This window comes from Colias croceus, chromosome 7 (genome assembly GCF_905220415.1).
Source record: "Colias croceus chromosome 7, ilColCroc2.1".
Classification (NCBI taxonomy): domain Eukaryota; kingdom Metazoa; phylum Arthropoda; class Insecta; order Lepidoptera; family Pieridae; genus Colias; species Colias croceus.
The window spans coordinates 4,966,564-4,988,648 of NC_059543.1; the positions used below are offsets into that span (position 1 = coordinate 4,966,564).

A 22,085-nucleotide genomic window follows, 5' to 3' on the forward strand; every position below is an offset into this window, starting at 1 on the left:
TCACCTTTGAGTTTTATATACATATATAGATATTTTTAAAAACTATCCTCGTTATATACAAGTGGCATAGTTCATTGAAACAATTACCTGATATCAGGAAATATTAGCTCTAGAAATATGATATACATACTGCTTTCGAATACATTTTGTAATAGTATTATAAAGTTACATTTTGTTGCGGGTTACGTGTCTGATCTAATTATATTATTTATCACAAATGTCGTAATAATTTAAACTCAGCTTCAATGTAATAAATTATATTCAAATGATAGATTATGTCGCGAAATCGTGAAGTGTCAGAATTTACTGTGGTGTAATGGGTGTAATATCTTGATTTTAAATTCTAAACATAAGAAATTGTAATATTTTCACGTATATGCTAAACTACTCTAAAAACTTATAACAATTAAAAAATATACAATATTTTATTTATGTTTATCGGCCATTTACCATTAGTATGGGATCAGATCGTGCCGTATGTGACAAATGTCCTGAAATATTTATTTATTTATTTAATTGCCTTGAATCAAATGAAATGTATCTAACATACAAAGAACATACATATTTAATGATCGATAGTATTTCTTTAATATTTTCGGAACACATAATTATAATTATGTTATGTAAATTTATAATTTACTAGAATCGATTGGCGCATAAAAATAAAAAATAATATGTATAATACCTGATCTACATACTTAATGCGTATTTAAAACGCCATTTATAATATTTTCTTCCAATCTATAATCTATCAATAAGGCACATTAATTTTATTCTCATTTTTGAATTAACTAAAATAGCAAGTCAAGGCCTCTAAAACTTGAACTTGGTCCGAATATAAATAAACACCTTTCATAATCGATATAAAATAACTGAATAAAGAACGAACCCCTTATTCAGATTAGCAATAAATTAAAACATATGTTGCTATGGCAATCAATACCCTTATTCTTAAATTAAATATAAGCAATTATCACGTACTATAAACAAGATATATTAATATAAATCATATACGTAAATCGTTTATTTTAAGATCAATGAGAAATAAATATTAAAAATATGTCTACATATTATTTATTTTAATGAACACTCGTTTATTAATATACGCTTAAATATTAATACTGTTTTAAGTTATTTAAAGCAGATCATTCAATCTTATTAAATCTTTTGATTAATTTATAAATTAAAGAAGATTATTCTATTATAATAAAAATAAATTTGAAATCTCTTCACATTCTACAAAACCAGTTTACCCTCATAGCTCTACATTCATGCAATAAAATTATGCAAACAGCCTTGTCATCTGTCATAAAAAACAAATGTTTGGATTGTTCGAAATTTCTCAGGCACTAATATCTTCGGCAATTAGATGTATTGCCATATATGCTCTGTTTCAACTTCAAGGTTGCCATACACAATAACGGTATGGTGTATTGTGAATGGTCGAAACGGTTGCCATGACAACGCTCTAATCACGAAAATACATTGGGTATCTATAGAGCATGACGGCATTAGCATTCGATTAATTATTTAGCTTCCTATAACCTATTTCTACTTATATTTCCTTCTGTAAAAATATATACTTCCCTACTTGTAACATTTTTATAATAGAGCAACTAACAAATAGAGTTTAAAGATTTTTAATATAGTTTTGTATTATTATAGTTAGATTATAATATTCATATCACAATAAAGTTGATACTCGAACTTATGCTTTGTTCTCTTAATGTATTTAACGTTCAAAATAACCGAATGGATCGTGTTATTGCACAGATATATCACGTGTTATTGCATTCGATTCGTTATGCACTTCTTATATATTATATAATAAAAATATCAAACATAGATTAAAAACATAATGCGTATATAATAGACTCGCGATATCCTACTAATATTATAAATGCGAAAGTTTGTATGGATGTATGGATGTTTGTTACTCTTTCACGTAAAAACTACTGAACCGATTACAATGAAATTTAGCACACATATAGGGTAACTTTGATTAACACATAGGATAGTTTTTATCACGGAAATCCCACGGGAACGGGAACTATGCGGGTTTTCCTTTGCAAACGCGGGTGAAGCCGCGGGCTGAAATCTAGTTATACATAATATTCAGTACATTACTAAAGCCGGCTACTCACGTACCTGCCGCAGGGGCCATATTGGTACAATCTCGGTTGGTCAGCGGTCGGAGCATAGTTAGTTTCTGTGATCTGTGGGTCGGAGCAATTTCAGTTGTTCTCTAAATTGCCCCTGCTTCAAGCAGGCTGCTTGTACACACCTCAATTAAGGGTCCAATTCTAATATTGCCCCTGATGCAGGTACGTGAGTAGCCGGTCTTAACATTAATGACAGAGTTGAATTTTTCGTAATATGACTTAAGAGTTTATTCATTTTAATAAATAATGTAATCGAACTTCTAATTTGTATTGCGGAATAGAGAGATGGGTTTGATTTATGGGTAGTGTAACTGGTAGCTAGGTCAAGACCAAAAATATTGGTTAGAGAGATTCATCGTGTTTAAGAAATACTAATTCATTCTTTGATTGATTGTGTTTGGAATGGAATTAAAGTTTATTTGTTTGATTGATATGATTTATTTGAGTTAAGTTACAAATTGGATTTAGAAATTGTAATGACGATATAGTATTTCTACAGATATAATTTAAGATATATAAGTACGTATAAAATTATAAATAAGAAAAGTTTGCTAAAATAGTAATAAAAGTAGAAAATATTTTATATATAAATTTAAGAGAGTGTAAGAAAATAAATAAAAACAATGAATATAAATCAAAATGATTTGATCCACATAGTTATATTAAATAATATTTTTATCTATAAGTCATAAATATTCAATGCTAACAGTTTTATAGCTTAAAATATTAATTATATCATAAATTGTTAGCCCAAAATATTTGAATTTAGTTTGATTTTTTGTTACTGTGAGAAAAGTAGATAATATTATGTAACGTAATCTCGTGAAAATTAACATCATAATCATAATAATTATTTCACAAAACAAATGACGGGATGTGTGAATAGCGGAATTAATTTCATGCGCTCTAGAAAAGCAATATGACTATTTTAGCAATATCTACTTGCTATGATCACTCTAAAAAGCACTAAAAATGAGAACAGCACTTAGTGTGTGTATGCTACCTACATAGCGAAATATATATAATATAAATATATACGGTAGCGAAATATATTATAATAATAGCTAAAGTTTTCACGACTAAATATATTGAAGATTTTTACCATTTCCTTGTTATAAACTTTATTATAAAATATAAAACACATTTTTTTTTAATAATAAAAATCTCTATTGACAGAATAATATAGGTAAAAATAATGAATCCTTCGGTCCCCGAACTAGTTTAATACTGTGTCTCAGGAGCCAGAGGCTTCTCCCAACATTGATCTTAATATTACTTATGTATATAAACTAAACTAAAATAACAAAAGTACATTGCTCTACATATAAAAATTATCATGATAGATTAGGGCCTCAACATGCACAAAGGCATAGGTACTCTATGCATCGCCTTGTCCCTTTGGGATAATATAATAAATTTAGATAGATTTAGAATTTTCTGTGAAAAAATAGGACAAGTTTACTAATAGACAATAGTTTCAGTAACACTGAATGCAGTTTTAAATTTAATTGATTTTTTACGACATTGTTTTTAAATCATTTTTTTCTTTATTAATTCTTGGTGTATTATTTATTTATACATATGTTTTTATAGAATACTTCGTATATATAAATGTTTCTAAATGTTCCTTAATTGCAGTAAAAATGGCTTAATTAATAATTGCAAGTAATGTTTTGCTTTACATAATATAAGATTAATTGGCCTCGCAATATAAAGTATGGCCAAAATTAATTCATTTGCATAATTTCAAGCACATGTCACACATTTGCAAATATATATACTTGTTGCAAGATCTCTTTTTGAAGCTTCCTTGTTTTTAACGTTAAAGTGGGACATGGTTATGATTGCTCAACTGTGAAAAACGAGTTGTTTATTTTACATACAGAAATTGCATGCATTTTTCCACTAAAACCTTCACTGTTTCGAATTTATTTATTATGCACTCATTTAACCATAATGGAAGCACAAAAATGTTATAGAAAGATTTTTACAAAAATTTCTATGTTTATTAAACCTCAAAGATCAACGTTCGCCTCAAGGATTGAACCCAGAAGACTGGGTACCATACTTCCATAGCCTTATAAGTGATGAAATAAGAACTAATAGTTAAAATTGTAAAATAGGTATATATCGCAAGGACATCAAAACCAAAATCAATATGTAATTCTTCATATAGTGACTACAAAAAGTTTCACATTATTGAACATGAGAAAAAATGTTATTGTTTTTATAACAATGCAAATTACACCAATTTGGAATACACGTGCTATATCATATATATATATATAATGTATAAAGCCCATAAATTAATTATTACGATCAATATAGTATACTGTGATTTTTATTAAAGTACTTTGATTTATGAATTGATATAATTTTATGAGCATTAGTCACAGTTGCAGTTGCAAGTGAACGCTTTCGAGGTCGACGGATACGAACGCCGAAAATCAATTTTATTCGCACTTTTTATCTCCTATTTTATTGTTCATATAAACAATAACGTATTTAGATTTATAATTTAGATATACTAAATAATGGTTTTCGAAGGTTAGAATGTTAAAAAGGGGAATTAAAATAATTAACATTAACATTTTATAATTCGAATCTATGAAGTTATAGTAAAATCTCTTTATTTCCTACTTTGATTAGAAAATTTTCGTTCAGTTTTATTGTTGTTTTTGATACCCAATTAAAGTCTTCTTGGTCCGTTTTTAACAAGTAAAGAAAATTATTATAGGATAATCTATTTTAATTTATGCAAAATTTGCTGTTAATGAATACTTAGCCTTATTAAATTTACTTAGTTGTTACAGACATGCAACACTTACGATTAATGCACGTAAATATTATGTAAAACATTTTAAATAATCGCAAGACTATTAATGTTGAATACTATATAGGGCAATCAAGTAATTAGTGTAAAAGGGATATTTTCAAGGCTCCCTACATTTCCGTATACGTCAGTAATATATATTATATAGTTAATTAATAACTATAAAACTGCATTCTTACATATGAACATTATAAATCTTTGAATTAACTTTCCTGTTAATCTTATATGGTCGTAACCGACACCTTAGTTGAATAACATCTCAATTTTAATAGACAACGGAATAGAAGCAGACGTTTTGAAATCGATCAATAGGCGATGTATTCAGACTAGGTCAACGGAAGGTTCATAATCATGGGAACTGTATATGTTGTGAATATAATGTTAATCTCAAACAGGACAGTAAAAGTGAAGGACACGGCCTGACCGGATGCTATTGCGAGAGCCGTGCGAATGACTAAACCATGTTATGCATGCAGCATGTACTGTCATAATTCATAGCTAATCTATGAATTAGCTGAAAACAAATTTAGTTCACAAAGCTCGTTATGTATATGACATTATTATATAGGTAATACAAATTGTAAAGAAATTATTTCGTATTATCGAAAATTGGTATACATAAATGAAAATTATGTTGTCATGTTTACAGACTAAGTTTACAGAGATAATAAAGTAGAAACAAAAAAGAGGTTTTTGTTTTACTGTGTTAATGCGTCAATGCGTTAATTATAGCTCAACGTATTAAACAACTAAACCTTTAGTATCATTTTTTTTTCTACTTTATAGGCAACAAGCTATAAAGGCAAAATGTCTGTATCCTTTTATAAAACAAAAGGATCACAAAGCTCGCCTAAAAAGCTTTATATGAATCTTAGATTGTTTCAACTGAAAACATAGTTTTCACTGAAATCCTGTCTGTTATTTTCCACTAACATTCATAACAAATGTTCCACCACAAAACCATCAGTTATTTGAGTGTAGCAATGTCAGTTTGTCGCAACGGTTTCCTTTGGTGGGTTCCGTCGCTTGCATCACGGTACCTACTGCTGGTTAAACGCACGCACTAAGATTGTTCTGTGATTATATTATTTAGTTGTGTACATATGTAATATTGCGTAGGTCCTTAAATATTTTCAAAGCAAGTGACCAGCAAAACTCGTACGTTACAGCTACTCTACATATGAACATTATTCCATTCATCTTCGTGTAAGGTATATTTTCTCTGTACTATTTGATTTGTTAAAAAATATATACTAAGCCTTGTTAAGAAGATGGGTAGGTACTTTGTTTCAGTATGTATGGTAAAGCACAATTAAAATAGGGCAAGAAGTGTTTGAATAAAATTACAAGCTAACTTAAAATTATTTTATTATAATACTAGTATAGACGTTAATATTTCTAACAAATACTAAGATAAGAAATAACAACAGACAATGAAAATCTATTAATTTGACGGTTGCAATTTTAATTAAACATAAATTATAAGTATCCATATAATTTACGCAGGTAAGTTTAACGCAAAGCGAACGCGTAATAACTATGCCAAATCACACTATTAAATTAATGGACAAAGAAATAAAATAAAACGTACATAAGAATTGTAAACATTGTGAGCGAGAGGCAGCGCCCTTCGAGCTACGGCTAGGTTCCGGTAGCAACCGTGAGACATAAGAAAATGTTTTGATACGGCATTTTCATGTATACTGTTTACAAGCTCTATATTATAACGCTGAATATAATATATAAGGTAATGTATAAAAGAGACATAAGGCATTTTTTTATACGCAGATTTTTATATTAATAATTCATTCAGTACAGAAAATTATTAGTTACGACATTTTATAAACGCCATAAAATTAACAAACATTCACCCATACAAATACCAATATTTCTTCTCGCCTTGTCCTATGTAAATTACATCTCTGATTCATTGGAGCACTTATTTGACACCAGCAATGTCGCCATTGCTCTAGTAATTAAAACTTCATTCAAGTATAACACTTTAGATTATCTTAACTGATATATTACGGTCCGGTTAGAAAAATTCGTGCTATTATTTGTATGGCCTCCACAGCACCTGCGAAGGGATAAAGGTCGAGTTCTATTTCTTTTATAATTGTCATGGTTAGTTTCGTAACTGATTGATAAAATTGATTGTTGGTTTGCATTATCTCTGTGTTTGCAGCTTTTTCTTAATTACCAACTTCTCTTTATAGATGATAGAGCTTCCTAGTTATGCCTTCGTATTGGCTTACCCTATCGTATAATGCACACTTTTCATTATTGCATAGCTTTCCTTCTTCTGCGGCTTCTCTTAAAAGATTATGACTACAGAAATTTGATATGCTACTTAAACTGACCGTGACAAATAAACATTCGAATCGTTTCAATTTACTATAATCGCTAAATTAATAATTTTGAATTCTTACGTCGGTTATTGTCATTGTAGATACATATAAAATTACATGTTAGTTATTAAATTTGTTTATTTACAATTCAGAGAACACAAGGATTGAATTACTCATTTGCAAATATTGTTCCACAATGACTCACTAGTACTATAATAATTCATAGATTAGCGTTAATTAGAAGCAGTGAAATAAATGTCAATGAACTCAAATCCTTTTGCAGTAACCAAGGCGTGGCAACGGACTTAACATTGCTGTATGTCAAGGATCACAGTGAACACGGTGCGCATGAAATGTTAAAACTACAAACCATTGTTTTTGACCCCTTAAATCACTTATAGCACTGATTAAAAAGGGGCTTGTTGATATGGCTATGTGACATTCAGTTCAGTGACATATTTTTTACTTTCTATGTTTTTATCTGTTACATTATTGCTTATTAATTTCGCTGTCCATCACTTTAGTCATTATTCATAACATTTACAATTAGATATTCTCAATTGGTTTACTAACAGCGATTTATATAACGTATACATATAGAATATGTATAAGAACTTATAAATAACAGTCAAACTAAAATAGAATTAACTAAAGAACTATATACATAAGCAAAAACGTTTATATTCATTCAAATGGAAATTCCACGTTGCTAAGTAATTGTAAACGAGACTATTACTTTTTATTTAATTTTCTTGCTTCAACCTTGACCTGTTTGTAACAGACATTTTACTTCTTTAAATTTTGCACCATATTATTATAATTAAACGACTTTTTCTTCCGCGTAAATATTTAAAATATATAATATGGCTTAATATGAAATTTCCTTTGTATTTTCTTTTCCTTTCGTTTTTTTTTTCTTTGTTTGAATTAAAAGATATGGCATTTGGGTCGACGTAATTAACAACAATTCTATATACACATAACAAGAACAAACATAAACAGCACGCGTTTGATGATTTTCCGCACGAACGGCACTAGCACAAACTAGTTGCTATTAATGTTTTAAATGGAGCCCATTGACTTACTTTGTATAATTACATAGGGTATGTATTACATTGCCTAAAGTGGCAAACGCAACCATAATAATTATGCAACGAGAAGACTCGGTTTTATCACAGTATATTGCATGTACGGTATGAATTTCAACTTTTAAATGTAGGGCATTATTTTTATAATAATAAAAAGTATACGCAATTTATTAGTAAGGGATTGTTGGGTATTTAAAAGCTTGTAATATTATATTAACATATATATGTGATTAGAAGTACATATTACATTCGTATCTTCAAACGAATCTCATGCTGTAAATTCGTTTAGCCATTTCAGCGTGACTGATTCACAAAGATAACCATTTATCTTTAATCTTTCATTCATAAAATAGCTAGATAATATCTCTATAAAACGTAAATAAGTTATAATATGAATTATTTAGATTATCTTTTTCAAAATAAGTCATCAGTGGGTCAACCTATCCTATTTTGAAACTTTATCCTTGTCTTTTTTATCATGATACGAACTAGAACTGCAGTCTCTTTCTGAAGACTTGGACGGTGTTTGATTAATAAATAATTCATAACAATTTAACATGTAAATATATTCATTTTATACTGTTTTACTTGAAAGCAGCTAATAGAAAAACGAAAAGGTCAACACGAATATGCAAACTTGATATAATATTGATTACACTGCAACTGTGTCTTAGTAATCTATTTTGTGATAAAAACATTCATAAATTTTACACCCACGTAGTAATGTAATTCAATTTATGCAAGAGTTTGTCAATACGACGTTTTCATTAGCGTTTTAATATAGAAGTCCTAGAGATTCAAATGAAATGAGAAGCCTCAGAAAGCCTTGTGATGATTCAAATGTGAGATGCAGTCGAGAATTACAGATAATAGAATACGGAGATGAAGAAATAAATTAATAGTTATATTTGTAGTTATAAATAAAACGACATTGTCATTTAAAGAAGATATTAAAGAAACGACGATATCCCACAGTAAGCAAGTATTACATCTGTGCTACAGGCGATCGTCATTTTTTGGCACTATAAACACTAACATATTTAGGACAGTCTAATTGCTAATGATTGATCTCAGCCAGGCAACTTTTGAGTAGAATTTTCTGTTTATTTGAAGACGTAGGTAATGAATATACTATTACACTGAAAACAAAAGTGAAAAAAATATATTTCTGTAATAACTAAAAATTCCAAAACTTCTAAAAATATCCATATTAATATTATGTAAGTAATGTTACTCAAGAAAATTATCTGTTTCGTATATTTACAAAATCGATCCAGTAGTTTTTTACTCATAGGTTATTAAACAGTAGCAAATCACTCATGCGAACAAACACATATTATAATTTTGTAATTTAGTGATGTGATTGAAAATGACCTTCGCCTTAAAACTATTTCATTTCATTGCCTCAATTTATCATATTACAAATTCTTGTTAAGAAATAATTGGACGCTCATGCGGGTATTTTGGGTGCATTTTACAATCTGCGATACGATACGATATCGGATGCACCGATTTAAATATTTTTAGAGGTCTTCAACTTCTTCAAGAGCATTATTAATATTTGTATTGCAATTTGTTTCATATAGTTTAAATATTTTAAAAATGCATATATTTTTAAGAATGTTTACTCTAAGTCACATATTACAAAATATTCCCATTTTTGTATTCTAAGGTTAAATAAGATAATTCTTACAAAATATAAAATAATTTAACGCTCATTAAATTAAATAACAAATATTATTTCTGATCAAAGGCATGTTTTCATTCAAATGTAAAATGTTGCAAGAGTTTAAATTTAACTCGACTAAAGGTTAAATATAAAATATATTAAAGAAACAATAAAAATTAAATCTTTAATCTTTAAGTTATTTTTATCAATCACATCAATAATGTTAAAAGATCGTATCGTTACCGCATCGTAAGTTGTAAAAACAATTGAGAGACGCAGTAAAATTATGTAAACACGTTTACTGTTATTAGTACAGAGGAGCATTTTATTACTTTTTGCCCACATAAGGAATAAACCTGGTGAACAAGTTGTTTTACTTTTACCCAGTCATATCTATTATGTACAAGCTTTCAACAAATCAATTTTATTAATGTATAGATTCGTATCTTTGCATCGGAATTAATTGAATTGAACATTTACATAAGTTTAAATACTGTGTCACATTATAAGCATTCCTTGACCTCATCGGTGTAATATACATAATATAAATATGTATACTAGTATTTATAAATTATCGTTAAAATTAAAAACTGATAGTTACGAAAGATGACCATTTCGTCACATTAATTTTGCGTATTTATGTATTGCGAAAGGTTTAAAATTAATTGACATTTATCATTTATTATTATATGTATTATTAAAAAAATCTAATGCAGTGTAATTAAATGTACAGGCTTTATGCTTTCATCTAGGTATCTAATTCATATTATTATTATTTTTTCAATGTGTTAGTATTGCCATTTTTGCTCACCCACATCATATTGTTATATTTCCTCTGATTGTTGGGTTGCTTGGTAGAGATCGCTACCTAGCGATAAGGCCGCCATTTGCAGTTTCTGTAGTCTTGTCTTTGTTATATGTATTTATGTATTTTCAATGCAATAAAGTATTTTCACTCATTTTCATTCATTATATTTTTCTACATTTTAATACGTTACTATGTACATGTTTTTTTTCTATAGAAATAAATTAAATTAAATGTGTTTTCATACAGGTTATTGTTGTCAATGATCGATGTAACAGTAAGCAACAAATAGACGCTCAATATATCACCTTGTAATAGAGCATCAATCAAAATGATAAATCGCGCCAATTTTCCTTTCGATTCCAAAAGTGGCTGTTATGTGTATTCAATATATTTCCCATTACATTCAAATTGTTTGAATTGTTTCCATTGTAATTGTGGTTATTTACTTAATAAATTTAGCAGAAAAAGGACATAATACATTTGTGAAGATCACAATACATAATATTATATTAGAATGGTCTGTGGACAGTGAACCTGTTAATAGAAGATAACTTCAAAGCAATAACGCCGCCAATTTATACAGCTAAGCTTATTTGGTAGTATTTGTATAAGTTATTGTTTTTTGTGTTTTATGCATTGCGCAATAAATAATTTTTTATTTTTTTTTTTATGTTTGTATAATAAAACACGTATTAGCTTTTCAAAATGTAAAGCATACTTAAGAAAACCATGCGTTTCATAAAGTCTGTCTAATCTGGACAATCGTTATATCTACGACATTTTTGTGCATTACAAAATTAAAAATTGCATCAAATGTGAGTACCTACGACGAAGACATGTTATATTCCATTATAGGACCTTATATAAAGCAACAAAGTAAAACATGAATTAAGATATTTTTAAGATAAACAATAACGTTACTTTTATGGTCTCTTTATACATAAATGGTAATGAAACTTTTGAACTATGCTTGAATCTGATGCTTATAATCTAATCTACAAACGATTTGAAATCTGCAATAAAATGTACTTGACCATTTGTTATTTAATGATTATAGAGATGTAAGGTATTGAATTATATTATTTACTAAGGTATAATTACATTGTAATAAATTGCTATAGAACAATATAAAAACCTTGGGATCAGCAGACTTGTAATTTTGTAACATTTCACATCTATATAGGTACTATTATATTACAAAGCTGAAAAGTTTGTTTGTCTGAATGCGCTAATCTCAGGAACTACTGGTCGATATGATTCTGGAATTATTATTTTGTGTTAGATAGCCCATTTATATAGGAAGGCTATAGGCCATATACCATGTATAATCAAAGAGAAACAGGAGCGGAGCACTACGGGTAAAACCGCGGGGACAGCTAGTCATCCATATAGAGAATGCAATCGATTCAAATTAGTCCAATAGTTAACTAGTTTTATCTGAATAACCAAGTGATTACGGTACAAACAGAAAACTGAAGATATATAAGACATTTCGTAATCAAAAATAACGTTCGATTAGTGAGCGTGATAGATGTTCTGTACGTTAATTAACTAAATAGGACCAGTTTGTTATGTACACATTCTTGGTTGGAAAATGCAGAAAAACATAGTAGCGAATTATAGATAAAATGTGACACATATTGGACGTTACGTATATTTTACAGGTACCTAATAAAAATCTTCACATTGAATCGTTGTAATAAATAGTATAATGTTATCTGTGGTAATACTAAAATGGAATAATAATATGTTAAATAGAATTAATAAAGTATGTTACATCTTAATATAATAATTATTTCATGATAAAATTAATTTAATATTCAAGTATGTTTGATGTGACCGACATATTTTCCGTGTATTTCCAAACTCGTTTTTAACAAAGGTTTTTATTATCTTCATAATATGCGTCTTTATTAACATATAACCGTTATTATAATAAATATACATATAAATGAAAAATAAATGCTCTCAACCAAAAAATATTAAAATAGAGTAAATTACTAAATAACATAATATAGGTAAGTATTATTACAAAAGCTATTTTATAATCTTACCTATTTAATAGTAATAACCATTATATAATATGATTATTTAAAAATTACTCATTTATTACTTAGAAAATTACTTAGACCGTATAAATATTATGTATGGCGTGAAATTTCTTTCGCGCCATATTGGATCTTCATTATTGTAATTTATTTCAAAAATGATATGAACACATTTTGGGAAATTAAATCATAAAGAAAATAAATACTATGTTTTGTTTTGTCTGAAATCATCGGATGAAAAACATTCAACACGACATTCAACGGCTTGGCCGTTCGTTACTACAAGAACTAGTATAACACAAATGTAAGTAACAGTGAATTAATTTTTCACCTTACGCCGATGCCGATGTGAATGTAGCGAAATGGCCAAGCCACATATTTTGACTAAGGTGTAGAGTTTGTGAAGTTAGGCCTTGTAGAGTTAGGGCGTGTAATGTTAGAAGCTTGGCTCTACATGAAATCTGATAACTTTCTGACAGTGCGAGTCATATGGGCTCGTCTTGGCAACATTTTACATGAAAATGTTTTTGGTGGGATTGTATATTGATGATAATATTGATGTTTTCACCTTGCACGGATTTACTAGAATTTTAATATTGAAGTCATATATTTTATTTTCTTTATCTTTTTTTTTCTATATGCTATTTATAGATAAAATTAAATTTTAATAAACATTTTAATTAGCATAGTAGGTATATAATGCAAATGATGTCCTGATAAAATGCACGTAGTCCTTTACGTACGCATTTATCCGCTGTTAAAGAAGCCATATCCTTTTTATTACATCAAATGTACTGACAGTATCTTATAATAATTGCTATTTGCACTGATTAACATGCAGTTAAGTAATTGTTTCAATAATTGATAGAGTATCGTGTCAGAACATTCCATCAACTTCTATGAATCGATGAAAAATATGTATTTCATTTATTGCAATTTAAAAACAAAGTGGATCACGTCTGGACGATTTATTAATATATCGCCCATTTATAATAATTTACTACCTACTACGGTTAAAGTATCTTTAATCAACTATTTTGGTACACAAGTCAAAATCCGTTTGAGATTTTCACGTGAAAGAGTAACAAACATACAATTAACATACAACCTGATAAACGTACTGTGTGAGTAGGTACTACTTCAGCACATGGGTACCTACGCAGGGCTAACTCACATGCACTCAACACTATATCTTAATTTAATGTGTGTAAAAAATAAAATTCTAAAGTAATACATGAATTATTATTACTGATGACATTCAATTAGCACATCATCATTTTATTATATCTTGGCACATTCAAAATGAATGTACAATTTATTTCTCAGTACACACAAATCAATTTAGAGCCAACATTATTATGTAGCCGTAGGTATATTTCTTCAAATTAAGGATCTTTCTTGTAAATATGTACGTAATATAATTGTGACCCCCTTTTAAGTATTTTGTAGCAAGAGCATACAATAGTTTTGCAAGCATTTTGATTGGGCAATAAAGTTGTCCTAATGCTTTCATTTACTGCTTCCTTATCGACCCCTTTAACGAACTGCCTTAAACTGTTTTCAGAGATTGTTTTTAATCCGACCCTTTTACGTAACAATAGTGACTGAGTTTTAGCAAATTATCACTATGGATTGATAGATTTTTACAGGTTTATTTAAATTTATATTTATCGTTACTTTAAATTACCAATAAACAAAACTAAATTTACTTTCTCACTTATCATATTATTATATCGGTTCAAAATCAAACATTTATTTATTCCAATAGACTTCGTTTAGTAGCGCTTTTTGGATTATAAAAATGGTACATGTATCCTTATAGGAAATATATATTTTTTATTATTTAAGTCGATTAAGAAATAAGTATTGTAATTTTTGCTATAATAATCCTTTCTCTTTGCAGATATTTCGTCAGCACCATACTGCAGTTCCAAATCCACAGATCACTTTGCGAAAGGACCGGTCAGTACATTCCTGGGGACCCGACTCGGCCGCTGCACAAATGCGATATATATAGAAACCCTGAAGCTGGAAGGATCTTAACGTAAGCATTAAATTATAAAATGAATGTTTGGAAAATATAACAAAGGACATTAACCTGTTTTGCGACAGTCACACGCTACTAGCGTTTAGCTACTATTGTGTATTCTGTGACGCTACGTCATTAAGTAAACTTAGACACAATATAAAAGCTCGGTAAAAAGACGAAAACGAGAGTAAGCTGGTAATTAAAAAGAAAGTAAGAAGTAAGAAAAAATAGAGGGAGCTTTGTTTCCTACTCATATTAAAAATATTCTTTAAAAATTATGTCTTTCTTAACAAGAATGCAACGTGTTATACTTATTCAAAAAATATTTTTAATAAAGTACATTTAATTACTATTCAGGCTCTACTACCATTTATGTACATGTGTTATGATGAACATTTGCATATACAATAAGAAATCAGAATCGTATTACTTCATACTATAGAAAGCATTAACATAAGCAATAAAAAAATCACTTTTTAGACGACGAGCTAAAATAAAAACACGAGCAAAAACAAACAATAAAATCCTATAAAGGAATTTTTTTCCTCATACATTTAGCAAATTCTCATTTCCACGAGCTGAAATGCTTCTCCATACTAAAACATTCATTCATTTGGAGAGAAAATAAATTACACGTAGGTACCAGGTGCTGCTTTGAGTAATACAAAGTCACAAATACTATTCCAAGAATATTCTTGATATCTCATTGTATACCGTATATTATTATATACGGTATACACGGTATACACGGTGTTATTACACTAGCTGTGCACCGCGGTTTTACCCACATTGCTCCGCTCCTGTCGGTCTTAGCGAGATGATATTATAGCCTTCCTCGATGAACGGGCTATCTAACGTAACACCGAAAGAATTTTTAAAATCGGACCAGTAGTTCCCGAGATTAGCGCGTTCAAACAAACAAACTCTTCAGCTTTATAATATTTATTTATATAGCTTTATAGTATAGATTACTATACAGATAGATATTGTCATAAAAAGGTAAGCTATGACGGAATTTCTCGACCTATGTATTTCAGGAACTATTCCTTCCTGCACTTTGCAAAGTTTCGTTACCGACAAAAAGCACAAATACATTAAATTTTCTCAATACAGGATTTCCTAGTTAAGAAACAGGCATGTGAACGGCTGCGATAATTATTTTATAATCGTGCCATTCCTGTGACCTTGTTTTGCAATGGCTTAATGAATTTCAAATACTGTAAATACGTCATTGGATTATGATGACTAATTAATCACATTATAACGTGAGAATTCAGGCTATGTGAAAACGGATAAAAATTGAAACCTTTAATTTGTATATTATTAATGTGTGAACTCGACATGTGATACCTATGTGGAAATCATACGCCTGACTAGCTGTAGTCCCCAACTTCTCTCTGATACATGTTTTATAGCTGTTCTAAACCTACGCGCTAATCCGAATCATTTGATATCTTTCGATTTTCTTTATACCTCTCTTCCGATTTGCTGTTTTGATGATCAGAACGCGTAACAAGTCAATCTATCAACCTATCCTCAGAAACTTCTAAGTTTATTTTTTTACTACCAGAAAACTGACAGCCGATAAAATAGTTGTTCCATAGCAACAGCACCAATAATCCCTTATAATCTTCCCCCTATTCACCAAGTACATTCACACCAACACAGCTTATCGCAAATAGCCGTTGCGTGAATAAAAAGGAGAAAATAAAGCGGCCTGCACACAATTGACCCGTCTCGGAGGAAGTGACCACTTGGCCTAAGGGCATCATGCGGGCCGTTAAATTTATTGTTAACTCTATTACGACGGGCTGGATTATTGTAATGATTCGAAAATTTATTTGCAAAATGCGTTATATAATGTAGGTGGAGATTGTGTGAAATGAGCTTATTGCGTACGTTTACATTTGGATACAAAGACGGAATTTAATTACGAAATTTATTTATTATTTATTTTTGATTACATTACCATATAAAGATTTAGTTCATCGTTGAACTAAATTCTTCATTTCTCTTATGTGAAATTAAAAAAATATAAGTAATACATTTGACCTACAAAGCTAGCTACAAACTTACTACAAATATCTTTATTATAAAATTCCTCGAGCAAAAATTTTTTGCATTTTCTATTCATTAATTCTGTCATATTATGTCACATTACATGACACATACAATCACAAACAGTGAATTATATTTTTTTAACCAATCGTAGGACTTAGTTATTTTAGAATCAATAAATTATTTCAAACGTCTTAATCTTCTAGTAATAAACTTAGAGAGTTAAGAATAAATCGTGCAATTTAACAATCGATAAATAATTGAACGAACAATATAATATATTCAGTTACAAATATTCAATTCAATTAATATACTATAATAAGTCATATATTATCATTATGTTTTAATTTGACAAAATTATAATTTTTTTTTATGTGCATTTAGGATCATTTTGGGAAGATGAAAGTCTTTTTTCATAAGATCGCCTTAGTCATTACTATGACTTTGAACAAACATTCCCAAAAGCTAAAAGTCACATACTTAGATCCATAAACCTACACTTAATGATGATATGCCTATTGCCTATACTCTATAAGTCTATAGGCTTCCTCGACAAATAGACTATTTACCAGTGAAATAATTTTTCAGTCGGTTCCGTACTTCCTGAGATTAGCACATACAAACAAACAAACTCTACAGCTTTATAATATTAGTATAGATTTGACTGCTTTTTGCGAAAACCTGGTACGTTTCGTGTTATAAATCATATAAGGACAATCAGTCTATAAAAAACGCTTCACTTTCATACTAGTCTAGACAAATATGTCTTTCAATAATATTGAAAGCCTACTTAATTCTCGAACTTTACTCAATATTGTCACACTTGCATAACTGTTTTACGGTAAAGCTATTTACATAAGTGTATTTTGAAAGCGCAGTATTGGAACAGTAATTGTTTTTCGATACCCTCGTTAAAATTGGATTAATATGAGTTCAATATTTTTTTCAAGTTTCATAAGTTTTGTTTCTTCTCGATTTGTTCTTAGGGATAATATGAATAATTCAGTCTTTAAAATTAATTACACAAAGATATGTGGATATAATATGCAATGTGTAATACCTCCTTTTTAGGAATCTATACATATTAAACAGCTTTTTAATACCACTCTATTTTGCCTTGAATTTTTTATTCACACTCTTGTCATATAATAATGAAATTGCGACATAACTTAAAATAAATTTTAATTAATTAACATGAATTATGAATGGTCTGTGTGTCTCCTTATCTTTTACTAGCTCTGCCCCGCGGTTTTACCCGCATTACTCCTGCGGTTTTACTCCTATTGGTCTTAGCCTATTTCGTGCAAAATTTGAAGTAAATCCCTCCAGTCCTTATTGAGTTTAGTACGGATATACATACAGACACACAGAAAAAAATTCTAAAATATTAGACGTCAGACTTTCCTTTTATTATGTGTACAGATTGCCCGTTTTATATAGATATATTTATAGGTGTAGGAAGCTTTGTCGATATCGTTGCGAAAACAACAGATTTGCAATACGAAAATGTATCAACTTTAGCGCTTAAAATGCCGCTTTTCACATCATTCATGGTAAATTAGCTGTCATAAATCAAACTCGTTACACCAGCTATCTATTGAAACGTTACATTTCTGATAAGGGTATTGGTAAAAGTATTATTAATGAAATTACTTTTTGACATTTTCGATTATGTTTGATGACTTGCAAAAGATAGTTTGGCTCGTGGTATGCTTACCTTTACTTTATATACCATATTATTTACCTCAACATTAAAATTTAAAATGTCATGAAAGGATGCCTATCCATTCATAGTCAAGAGGATTGCTTTATGACAATCAAGTAGGTAGAGCACCCAAAGTGCTTCATCAGTGAACTATTAGATTGACTGTACGTATAACTTCCTCTTTTATATGCATTGTAGAGGAGTCTGTGATTTGAAATACATATATACCATATATCACATTAATTTCTCAATACTAAAAAAAATTGAATGTATTTATGCATTTTGTGTTTCATATTACTCTTTATAATTATATTATGCATAATATGTAGATAATATTTCAACGATCTAGTCTACTCACCATTAACTTATTTTAGAACTAGACGGCTTCATGTAAGAAATCAAGGAGACATGATAGAAAAATATGTCATGGCTGAAATGTAACATTTTAGCTGCACTACCCATATAGTCCTGCTTTTATCTCAACCAGGCTGGACATAACTTATGTAATAGAATGTTCATGCAAATCTGCTTTATTGCAATATTTAAATGATACCTTCGGACTGCATTTCACCACACACAATTATTACGGCACACGGAAAAATGCTTACAGCAGTGCTCCAATTTACACTTGACTATTATCATATCAAATCTATATTGTAATGACTACATGAATTAAATACTTTTTTCAAAACTAAATTATCATTTAATTTTCTGTCAAAAGCGAAAACACAGCACCAAACAGGTAACATCTCGATAAACAAGAAAGATTCTTGCCCACTCTTCTTTGTAGAAACTGCTTTCCGAACCGGTGGTAAACATTTAATTATGTATTTGACTATTCAATAGTGCTTCTATAGGAAGGCTATTTGAATGAATAATAAGAATTTGAGTTTGATTGCGATACATAAAACTGCAACTAAATCTGTTAGGGCTCTATGATGCCACAGAATATAACATTTCACTTAGACTCACATGGAAATACCCCTTATTTTAACCTCCTAAGTGTCGTAACAACTGTAATGCATTATACATATATAAATAATGCATTACAGTTATTATAACACAATAATATGCAATTTCTAGAAGTTATATGTAATATTAATAATAATTGACGTTTGATGTTAGTGCATTACTTAACATTCAGACGTAACACTGCGTTACCATTACAATAAATCCGGACCGGGCGAGTTTCTAATAATAATTATAACAATCCAGATGATTAATACGCTTAAGGCGCGGAATAGAGTAAAACCCAGCTCTAGCCGTTTTTTGTACTGTTTTCTGGAGCTATCTCCTTCTTATCCAAAAGATATATCAACTAAATAAAAATACATTAAATTTCTACATATTCTTGGCTCAAAAATGGCAAAAGTATTTTTTTATTTTATTGACTTAAAGTGTTATTAATCTCCTCCCAAAGAAATCCCAGAAATTAGAAATAATTATGTATACCGTGTATCTCCTCTTAAACTAATGATTCTTTTGATTTGGTATTTACACTATTGGATAGGCAATTTCATTACGAAAATAATGGTAAGAATTTTTTTTGGATAGGACCTAAACTAGATTTTATAAACATTTTATTCAAAATTTTGGGCGTATTCGCAACTATATCTCTTGCGCTTGTATGGGAGATTCAGTCGGCCGCTAGGTCTCGAGGGTGAAGCTTGTGTCGTTTGTCGCCGTGAGCGTCACATGACAATCACGTGACCCATGTTTATTCGAATCTACGAATATCAAACAATGAGCGAGGAATAGACGCTACTACTATTAATTATTTATAGTGAGATTTTAGAAATCATCAATAATATAATAACTGGTCAATGTTATTATAATATATTATTATATAATTATGATATTTAGTTTTTAAAACATTCAAATGCTTTATAAATATAATTTTTTTAATAATCGAAAATATTTTATAAAAATTAAATTTAAATTATTATAAATTTATTAATTTATACAATAAATCACATTTTACTTTTTAAATTTTTAGTGAGGTATTAGGATTAGACAAACAACATTTTAAGTTTTAAGTATACTACTTTTTGTCATGGGTGTCATTTTCATGGTTTTTGCGGTAGCTATTACCCAATATGAGGTCAAAACTAAAATCCAAGATGGCGCCGAGAAAAATTTTACATCTTTTTGTCATGGGTGTCATTTTCATGGTTTTTGGGGTACCTATTAACCAATATAAGGTCAAAATTAAAATTCAAGATGGCGCTGACGAAAATTTTACATCTTTTTGTCATGGGTGTCATTTTCATAGTTTTTGGGGTACCTATTAACTAATATGAGGTCAAAACTAAAATCCAAGATAGCGCCGACGAAAATTTTACATCTCTTTGTCATGGGTGTCATTTTCATGGTTTTTGGGGTACCTATTAACCAATATGAGGTCAAAACTAAAATCCAAGATGGCGCCGAGAAAAATTTTACATCTTTTTGTCATGGGTGTCATTTTCATGGTTTTCGGGGTAGGTATAAACCAATATGAGGTCAAAACTAAAATTCAAGATGGCGCCGACGAAAATTTTACATCTTTTTGTCATGGGTGTCATTTTCATGGTTTTCGGGGTAGGTATAAACCAATATGAGGTCAAAACTAAAATTCAAGATGGCGCCGACGAAAATTTTACATCTTTTTGTCATGGGTGTCATTTTCATGGTTTTTGGGTTAGCTATTAACCAATATGAGGTCAAAACTAAAATCCAAGATGTCGCCGACCAAAATTTTACATCTTTTTGCTATGGGTGTCATTTTCATTGTTTTTGTGGTAGCTTATATGAGGTCAAATCTAAAATACAACCAGGCGCTGACAAAATTTTGACATTTTTTCGAAATGGATGTCATTTATGTGGTTTTTCTTACAATCGTTTATATATTAATCGAGCAGAATTCAAATTATGTGGTTAAGGTGTAGCTTTTTGATGTGAAAGTTCTATAGGCGCGTTGAGAGTAAAATTTCAAGGTCGCGTCATGGTAATACCGTCACGTCATGGAGTAAGGCGGCTATTTTCGTATCTATGAATCTTACCAAAGAAGTTTTACTTCTGACATGTGTTCTCGGCTCACGCGCTCTTTTTTATTTTATTCTCTTCGTTTTAGTATATTAGATGAACTCTATTTTAAACAAAGTTGAGCGAATACAGTGAAAAAGCGAATATCTGTCGGAATATTGACACAGATTTGCGTTTTACATTACATTTTTAAATATGTATTTCAATAATAAATGCTCTTTAAAATTGATTTCTCCCGTAATATATAGGATTCGACTATATAGCAAATTTGAGTATAATTTACGCCGTGGCTCAAATAATATCACAAAACTCG

General features: G+C 29.5%; 1 protein-coding gene across 1 annotated transcript in view; it reads left to right on the top strand.

Moving 5' to 3' along the window:
- The window catches only part of LOC123693399 (angiotensin-converting enzyme), a 102,646-nt gene that overhangs the window by 74,924 nt on the left and 5,637 nt on the right, over positions 1-22,085 (top strand). The window contains exon 10 of the mRNA XM_045638477.1: positions 14,860-15,000. Coding sequence (XP_045494433.1) covers positions 14,860-15,000 — 141 coding nt within the window. The remainder of the gene's footprint in view (positions 1-14,859; positions 15,001-22,085) is intronic.